The sequence below is a fragment of the Humulus lupulus genome, chromosome 5, assembly GCF_963169125.1.
Source record: "Humulus lupulus chromosome 5, drHumLupu1.1, whole genome shotgun sequence".
Taxonomy (NCBI): Eukaryota; Viridiplantae; Streptophyta; class Magnoliopsida; order Rosales; family Cannabaceae; genus Humulus; species Humulus lupulus.
Window position 1 is genome coordinate 198,018,543 of NC_084797.1, and position 10,057 is coordinate 198,028,599.

At 31.8% G+C, this 10,057-nt stretch overlaps 1 protein-coding gene and 1 long non-coding RNA gene across 2 annotated transcripts; both read left to right on the forward strand.

Moving 5' to 3' along the window:
• Positions 1 to 1,289: 1,289 nt before the first annotated feature.
• LOC133778018 (uncharacterized) lies at positions 1,290 to 4,890 on the forward strand. Its single transcript, XM_062217821.1, has 8 exons — positions 1,290 to 1,509; positions 1,591 to 1,671; positions 1,759 to 1,827; positions 2,370 to 2,432; positions 2,538 to 2,606; positions 3,096 to 3,704; positions 4,165 to 4,236; positions 4,425 to 4,890. Exons 1-8 carry the CDS (start codon positions 1,405 to 1,407, stop codon positions 4,656 to 4,658), a joined length of 1,302 nt encoding a protein of 433 aa, XP_062073805.1. The 5' UTR covers positions 1,290 to 1,404; the 3' UTR covers positions 4,659 to 4,890.
• A 1,969-nt stretch (positions 4,891 to 6,859) lies between these two features.
• Positions 6,860 to 9,839, forward strand: LOC133833910 (uncharacterized). The gene is made up of 2 exons (XR_009893204.1): positions 6,860 to 9,409; positions 9,525 to 9,839. It is a non-coding gene; the product is annotated as an uncharacterized LOC133833910 (long non-coding RNA).
• Positions 9,840 to 10,057: the final 218 nt, after the last annotated feature.

Here is a 10,057-nt window from a genome sequence, read left to right on the forward strand (position 1 = left end):
ACCCGCCTATTTTTAATTCCCTTCGCTGATTCTCCTCTGTCTTCATGCGCGTCGCGACTTGATGGTCCAAGTCGCGACTCCTGTTCCAGATTTCTTAATTTCACTCCTTTTAAACCTTCATTTAGCACCAGAGTCATCCTGAATATTCTCGGCTCTCTCGAACTCACACAAGATGGCCAAAAGCTCCCAAAATACCCATTTTCATCATTAAATCCGCTCATTTCCTCTCCATCCGCAAATTGATAGCAAAAACCTGAAAACAAAACAAACATAAGCATAATACCATACAAAACTCATAATTTGACTCGAAACTAAGACTAAAACTACCCTAAACTAGACGTATCATATTTACACTTTATTTTTTAATTAATTTAATTAAGAAAATAAGCTCATAGATGTGTCTATAAATAGAGTGTTATAGCTAGGGTTTTCACAAGAGACAGTTGACAAAGAACAAGTATTGGTAAGTGCTCAGTCATAGAAAACTCTAGAATTACACTCTTCTAGCCACTCTTTCTTCTTCTCTTATAGATCTCTATCTCATGTATTGAGAACCAGCCAGCATTAGTTCTAGGTTGATCAAAGGCTTGGTGAGAAATATTGTGTTGCTGATCCAATTCAGGTTCTTGAATATACCCTGCTACTACCATGATTCAAGAGTTTGAGAACATGAAGGAATGAGATGTTTCAATTCTGCTGCGTAATGTAAGTTTCTAATTACTTTACTCTGTATTTGTATAATTTCATAAGAGCATGTTCTAAGAATTTACATATTTGTTTGATAATATGTGAATTATATGAAAATAAATAAGATTATGCTGTATATATTTCCAACAGGTGTGTCTTTGTTAGAGGATATAGCAAGTATATTATCTATATTTTCAGGAGTATTCCTAATTTATGTTCATCGTTCAACCAATGTGACTAATCATGGATTGGTTGTGCATACTTTTAGGATAGATGGACAACTTGTTTAGTTAGACGTTATCGCTCACTTTTTTCAAGATATTTAGTATTTTTAAGTTGTAAGACATTATATTTATTTCCATGAAGTTTTTCACGAACACAACACAATGATTATAATAATAATAAAAAATATATATATATTTGGCAATCCAATAGAATAGAGATTTGCTTGTGATTGCCACGTCGTACATATTTAAATGTCTTATACTGCTCTTTACCGACGGCACTACTCTGTCCCTACTAGCACAGGTGTCCACACATATCTCGTCCAAATTTGTCGGCACTCATCTTTTTAATTATCGTTATTATTACCAAACTGCCATTACCCGCCATCGCCTCCGCCTCCGCCCCTCATTATCCATCATCTTATTCACTTCAATAATTCAGATCTTCACTCTCTCTCATCTTTCTCTCTCTAGAACCATAACCAGAGTAAAAATGGACGGTCTGATCAAGGGCTTGATGGACGTAGCTCTCGGCCACGGAGACGACCGCCGCGATGACGACTCTCGAGATGAACAGTCCAGATCCAGTTGGGCGGAGGTTGATGAGACTTTTCTTTCACATCTCTGCGTTTATTATTTTCCGGTTGTATGTTCTCATCGGTTTTTTCTGTTATTGCAGGTGGTGTCCGGCGATCAGAATAGAGATGAACATGGTAGTGATCGCCCTCATGGCTATGGTCGTAAACAGTCGAATGCAGAGGTTTGAATTGTATTGGATCAGATTTTTATTTTTATGTTTGGATTCTGTAATTTGAATTGATTCGAATTGAAACTATGGTTTTTGCAGGGTATGAGTGATCATAGGCGTGAAGATTGGCGGAATGAGGATTCAAGACCTCCAAGGAGAAGCCAGAAGGTTAGCTTTTATATATTTATTTGAAGAATTGAGTTGGTCAGTACAGGCTTTAGAAAAGGACCATTTTTATAGAATTGAATTTTTCTCTTTTTAGATGTGTATCTGCAAACTTTACGGCTCATGTCCACTATAGTAAAGAAACAAATATATGCTCTTACGTCATCGCATTATTTTTGGATTAAACGGAAAATATCTATTGTGAAAATGAATCACTTTCTTGTGTAGATTATATTCTATTAGATAATTTAGAAGAAGGAAGTTAAGAGGACAAGGATTTCTTTTTTGGCTAAAAAAAATGGGGGAAGAAACTTAATATATGGGATCTCAATACCCTTTCAATCAACAAGAATTGAAACTATATTTTTGCAGTTATAAGGCGTCGAGGAAAAGTGAAATTTCTCATCTCTTTCGCAAAATCAACTAATAGAGAACCCTCAAAATTGAATTGTCTCAGAGAATGGTTTACAAAAATCATGGCTTGATCTCTATATTGTCTCAATCATTGGACATTGATAGTTGTCATTTGATATTTTAAAATTCAGGCCACCTATGGGCAGTATGAAACTGGTGAAGATAGTCATGAGGAAAGCCGTTGGAGTAGAAAGGTTTGTTGATCCTTAATGGTGCAATGTGGTGCAATGTGTTATAGTTTGGTGGAATACATCATGAAATATCTTTCATTCTTTTGCTCTCTCAAATTTTTCATATAGGATAATGAAGAAAGCAATAATGATGGTTGGGAGACCGTTGGCAAAAAACCCCCAAGGCGACAACACAAGGTATTTTTTGATTCACTTCTTCTCGCAAGCAAATGGCATGTGAAATTGTACACTTTATGGTCTGTTGATGGGATGATCTCAACCTTAGTCATTCTGTTTCATTTTTCTTTACGAATTCAATTGTTTTCGTACTAAACATGTGCTAGTTGAGTAGATATGAGCCTTTTTAGCATTTTGTCAAGAGTCCTAGATATTTTCAGAATCACCATTACGTATTAGCATTTTGTCAAGTGTCCTAGATATTTTCAGAATCACCATTATAAGTATTTGACACTATTGTTATCATCCGGTACTTTGTCTGGCAATTTATAAACTCTTAGCCAAGTGCCGACGGACTTTTATCGAAGATGCCCATATTATCTGTCAATTTTGGCTTGTGAATTTCCAGCTTAATCTGCATATGATGTCTTCTTAGAGATTTTCTGTGGTTTAAGGTGTGTGGATCATTATACTGTTATTGTATGAATCACTGAAATGGGCATTGAACAGGTTCAGAAGGATAATTGGCAAGGATACAAAAGGCCTGCCAGCGAGCAAGAATACTCTGATGAAGTTGAAATCGGTTCTAACATTGAACCAACAGAAGAAGAGCTTGCTGATCTATCTCAAGCATGCAACAAACTGTGGGAACTTGATTCAAACCGTTTGGTACCTTGCAAGGATTATGAAATTGATTGTGGTGAAGGAAAGAAGGTTTACCAAAAGGAAGATATGGCTGGAGGAAGCTTATTTAACTGGCTGAATGAAGACGTATTCAGGAAGCCTACATTTTCTCGGTTCTGTTCTCTTCTAGATAACTACAATCCTAATGCAGGAAGCAAAGAAGTTGTCACTTCAGAAGAGAGACAAGAGCAGGCTGCATTCATAGAAGAAATCAGCAGAACTGCACCCATTATATTTCTGCACAAGTACCTTTCATCCAAAGGCATTGTGTCTGAAAACTTTCAAGAATTTAAAAGAACAATGACAAATCTTTGGTTCGATCTCTATGGCCGATGTGGAACATCTGGCTCCTCCTCTGCTTTTGAACATGTTTTTGTTGGAGAAGTTAAGCAACGCGGGGAACAAGAGATTTCTGGCTTTCATAATTGGCTTCAGGTATATAGTTCTACTTATATTAATCTAGCGGCATGAACTCCTCATTGTGCATGCAAATTACTCAAAAACAGAATGCTTCTAGGCTGAGTCTATAGCAATTCATGAACTTGTTGAGGTAGAGTTGTTTGTCAGATCTTTTACCTGCCAAAATTGTAAATAGATGATTGAGGGTCTCAATTATTAATATTTTAGAAAAATCCTAATTATGGAGGAAAAATAAGTAATGTGATTATTACAATTCAAAGCTACATACATTTGTTCTTGGTCCTTGGAGAAAATTAGCTTTAGAAATTTTATTTGGTGAATATGAAAGGAAAGATAACATTACAATGTTATTTAGCCACTTTTTTGTTCTTTCTGTGCAAATATACATCAACTGTTTTTTTTTTCGTTTTCCTCTATATTCAGAATTTACATAATTTTCCAAGCATTTTGTCATTTGTGTTACTTTTCTTCCCAGTTTTACCTCGAAGAAGCGAAGGGAAGTGTTGACTATCAAGGCTATATTTTCCCTCGACGACGTGGGGAAACTGTAAGTGTTTTCTACATCATTTTGTGCAATTTGAATGCTTTAAAATTTTTGTATGGTTGTCCAAGATTTTAATATACATCTGGGAAAGAAGAATGGTTAACTTTTTTTTTATTTTTTATATCTTCTCATTTTTCCCCATTTTTGAGCTTGAGAATGAGTTTTAGGCATGCATTGTTTAATGTTTTCAGCCAGACAGTGAAACCCAGTTACTGACAATCCAATTTGAGTGGAACGGTATTCTGAAAGCTGTGTCGAGCACTTTGGTTGGAGTAAGCCCAGAGTTTGAAATTGCATTGTATACCTTATGTTTCTTTGTTGGTGGAGAGGACAACCACGTTCAGTTGGGTCCATACTCAGTTAATATCAAATGCTATCGCCTTGGGAACAAAATTGGATCCGTGTTTCCTGTGTCTGAGTGTTGATTTCAGGTACCATAGATTGCTGTTCTACTTCTCCTACTCCTATCACAAAACAACTAAGTTAAAAAACACAAAAACATGGATAGCCTGTGTTGGGAGTGGGTGACAAGTATTTATTGCTCAAACACACAATATATTCAAAGACTACTGATTTAATTTTTATGTAACTTTGGAAAAATTAACAATTTTCCATGCTTTGGTTATAATAAAAAGGCAGAATTACACCATAATACAACTTTAGCAAAATATTTACATATTTGAACCATAAACATTATTCTATATATACAACAAGTTTTATATTTTTATATTTTTATTATACCACTTTTTTTGTCCAATTAATATAGTTCATCTAATTTGATTTTTAGTAAATTCCATTTTAAAATTTTAGAGTGATTGAAAAATGGGATTAGACATGTGCAAATATATATATATATATATATATATCTTCTATATAATAAGTATGTAGATAACGTAAATTCTTGTTTTTAACATTTTTTTTATTTTTTTAATGTTAACTTTAACATAATATTCTTATATTTAGCAGAATATTCTTATATTTAACAGTAGTTTGTAAACACTTGAACTTAAATAAAATAAAATAGGATATTTTTGAGATATTTTACAATAATAATTATTTAAAAATAATAAAATCATACGTTTTATAACGTAAATAAAATATAATTAAACTTAAACTCACTTATTAGAATAATATCATATTAAATATATAATATAATCTACTGTGAATTAGCAACAAATTATTTTTTTAAAACTAGTAAGAAACTTAAATTTAAAATCCACGTATAATATTTAATATTATATTAAATATATAATGTATAATCTCTTGTTGTCACTCCTAAATTCAAAAACTAGAACAAACATAAACTGAAACAAAAATAAATAAATTATTTAATTAAAATAGGATATTTATTTCAAAATTTATATAATATTAATATAAATTTAATAAAAATAATTAATAAATTCTATAAATAAAACTAAGCAAACGTGCATATTGCACGTTGTTTGTGTCTAGTATATATAAAATGTATCTTCCGTATTCTTGTAATAAAATGTATTTTTCCTCTATTTATCATTTTCCTTTTTAATTTTCATATGTGAAATTTCGTTTCTAGTAATTATCAAATTAATAAAATCATGTGAATTAATTAAAATGCGGAATGATAACTAAACATTAAATCAAATTTTATATCTGTTGGGACAGAATAAGAACTTGTCACGACAAAAAGTGAACACAATAAAAAGACAAAGCAAAAACAATAAAGAACACAACAAATTTTGACAAGGTTCAGAAACCCTTTCGGATAACCTACTCCTTAGGGCAACACTTAGAGAATAAAACAAATTAATAAAGAATCACAATTAAAAAAATTTGACTTAAACAAAACAAGACTCCTCTTGAGATTTGCCGCAACTCTGTTGTACTTTTATTCACTAATCTGATTTTGACTTAAACGCCTAACCACTTGAACTCCCTTCAATGGCTAGCGAGTGCTTGCATCCTCCCGACACAAGACTTGTAAAAATCTTCTCTCAAAGACTAGGAATTGTGTTCAAATTACAATATGTATTCACTCATGAATGTGGTATAGACTTACTACAAAACTAAACACTCATTTTACAACAAGAACACATTAATACAATAATCTTAAATACAAACTATGAACCCTAAAAAATATTACAATTCACTCATAACTATACACCGAGGAGATCACTTTTTCTCAAGGCCCTAGAAGCCTATTTATAGAGACCACTTTGTGCTCAGAAAGGTGAGAAAGAATCTCCAATAAAAGCAAGAATATTTGAAATTTTTCGTGATTAATGAAGATTTGCCAATTTAGTTGATTATGATCCAACAGACACGGATTTTGCGGGACAGCTAATACCTGCGTCATATCAAATTTCTCAAGATAGAAATAACAATTAATTTCTCAAAGATTGTATTTCCTGTAGTTAATTATCTTGGAAAGCACGAAAATCAATAGAAAATATTCCATAAATGAATTCGAATAAGCACATAATATTTTCTTTATACAACTAAGATACAAATTCCTTTTATAAACATATTGTGAGAATATCAAACTAAATAAAGAATTATTTGCAAACTTTACTAAATATTCTAATATATTATTTCTGAAAATCACAATAAAAAAGAATTTAAAATCATTTTTTAAATAAAAAGATATCTCTATACAAAATTTCTTTATTAAACAAAGTTTCCTTATTTTCAAAAAAGGAAACTACATTTTTTGAATTTTTCTTTTCACAGCCACCCATTACCACGAAATTTGTCAATAAAAAATATCACAAAATATTCTTTAATCAGTTGGCAAAACGTCTCAAAGTCTAAAAAAGGAAAAATATATTTTATTTAAAGAAAAATCTTCTTATAAATAAAATAACATTTTCTCAATGAATATCAACATATACGGACGAAATATCAACATATATGGATGAAATTTCAAGTCAAAAAATTATCATAAATGATTTCTAGAATATTAAGACTTAAGAAACAAATCTGGAAAAATCAAGTTGTCGCGACAGATCATAAACTTATCGGGGCAACTGCTTCAAACTTGTCATAAAACACTTTTGAGTTATAAAATATATAGTCTATTTAAGATAGCCAATTTAAGGTTTTACAATTTCCTTCTTTGGCATCTTTTTAGGCAAAAATCTCTTATTTATCTCACTCAAAAGTGTGTGCAAAACACATATTAGTTGAAGCATAGAGTTTACTCAAAACTCCCCCTGCACAAGAGATAACAAAAAAATAGGGCACAGAATAAAAAAAAATGTTACAAACTCGATCAATTAGCACAAGAACAAGGAACTTTTTATACTCCCTAAATAATTCTTCTCTTCTTTTTTGTCTATCGAAAGAGCCAAAGGAACACCATTAGGGGCCAAACACACTTCCATCATGGTTGCCTGCACACATGTTAGATGAAAAACGAAACAAAGAAATAAGAAGAAGAGGAGGAGAAAATGAAGTGGAAGGAAAAAACAATGGGTACCAACCAAAACACCACAAAAATTGGGAAATGAAAGCTTTTTCTTGTCTAAGAATATGATCTTCAATGGACAAAACAAATTGTCAATATTTTCAATATTCCCACAAACGATCAACCATTTTGTTGTTTTTTTTATAATAGCACAAAGGTATATATAAATATAAAAATGCCAAAATATCATTGTGCCCAAAAAATCTTTCATGACTTGCCCATTGAGAAAAAACCAAACATTAGTACATTTTAACAAAATTTTACTGTAATGTTTAGATGCTTTTATTTGTCTCAAGAAAAATAGTTAGTCTTATCCCATGAAATATTTAAAGTGAATCAAATGGTGTATATGCATTTTAATATATTTGTTTTACCACTAAAATCAGTCTCAAGCATTTGTGCGTGCATGTGAAAGCATGAGACATTGCCCTTTGGTGGCAAATTTTAGCATTTTTCCCAAGTTGCATGAAGTACACATGTTAGACGCTTTCACACTACACTGATGATAGCCCTTTTCACATGGTAGAGTATCTTCTACATAATTTTAGTTACATAGTTCCAACTTACTCATGGATGACTTTCACACATCAATGTTGGTAGCTCTATTATTAAGATGGAGCCTGAGACAAGATAAAAAATATTATATACTCACACACCACATACACATATTGATTCATAAAAATATTAAATGGATAGACCTATCTATTTTCAATACCACTAAGCACATTAACTAGAAAACTAACCAAGTAGTAAAATAATGTTAAAAACAAATTTTTACAATTTTCTCAATTTGGACAAGAACAAGACAACTTTTGAGCAACACAGTGTCAAGGATATGACAAAAAACAACAACAACAATAATAATAATAATAATAATTAATTAGTACAAACCACCAATGATTTCTTGAGGGAATCAAACTTGATCGCATCTAGGGATTTTGTGAAAATATTTGCAATTTTTTTGGCAATCTCAACATATTTTAAGACCAAAGTTTTATTTTCAACAAGTTCCCTTGTGTGTCGCGACACATCATCAACACAAAAACATTTTTCATGAGAAATTTTCAAATATTTTCCCAATCGACATGGTTCACATTTACCAAAAGAATATTTACTTAAATCGGTAAATCATGAACATGACTCACACTTCCAATTTTTCTCAAATTTTCAAAATCCACATGATCGTGTTTTTCATGACACAAATTAGTATCACTCCTTGTGTTTGTGTGACAGCTGTGTGATTGAGATAATTTGTAAGAATTATCAACAAATTTATAACCCTTCAAAACACAATTTCCATCTCGGTCAAGCACAAAACATTTATCACGAGAAAAATTTACAAACAAGTTTTGGTTACAAATTTTACATATACTAATTAGATTAGCTTTAAGTCCATCAACCAAAAGAACATTTTGCAACTTTGGTAGTTCTTCAGAATTTAGAGTGTCACTACCAAGTACCGTACAAGATTTACCATCTCCAAATGTGACTTCCCCATTTTTCAAAGTCTTGAAGTAAGTGAGTATGCTTTTGTTACCCGTCATATGCCTAGAACAACCACTATTGAAATACTAAGAGTTAGAAGCACATGCTCTAAGACAAGTAAAGGCAGCAAGACATTTGAATTTATTTTTCTTCACCCAAACTTTCTTAGGTGGAGTCCTCTTCTTCAAGGGCATTTGTCTCAAATTATCATGATGATTAAAGTAGTTTTTTTGAAGAAAGTTCATCAAGGTAAAACATTTAGGTCGAATATGACCTTTCACTCCACATAAATGGAAAATTGGAATAAAATGACCAATTTTTTTATTTTGAAAATTTATGGTCTGTTTCTCATGTGTTGTGACAGATTAAGAAGATGAGGTGACATGAGTCTGAGTAGAACTTGCAGAAGGATAAGTTGTCGAAACAACAGGAAGATTTCCAGAAATAAAAATTGTTTTACCTTTAGGTTTAGATCCATTTGGTCCTAACCTAGAAAAATCACAAGTTTTTTGACATGCAAGCAGAACATTATCCAAAACCATAGATCTATGATTAAGCATTTTGACACCTTTCACAATTTGATCAACTTCATTAGACAAACGTTTGATTTCAGAATCTTTAGCAACAATGTCAATTTGATATTTTTTAACAAGAGAGTCAAGTTCTTCATTTCTCTTTCTGACGACTTTGTTATTGTTTGCCATCAAACGATTATCTGAACACACTTTCATCCATTGATCATACATGTGTTTGTATGATTCTTTCAAGGAATCCTCATCAAAATCGGATTCATCCGAATTATCATGAGAACCCTCAACTGTTGAAATAGTAAGCAAGAAAAAACAGAAGTTAAGGCAATATTAGAATTTTCTTCCTCATCACTACTTTCAGAGTCTT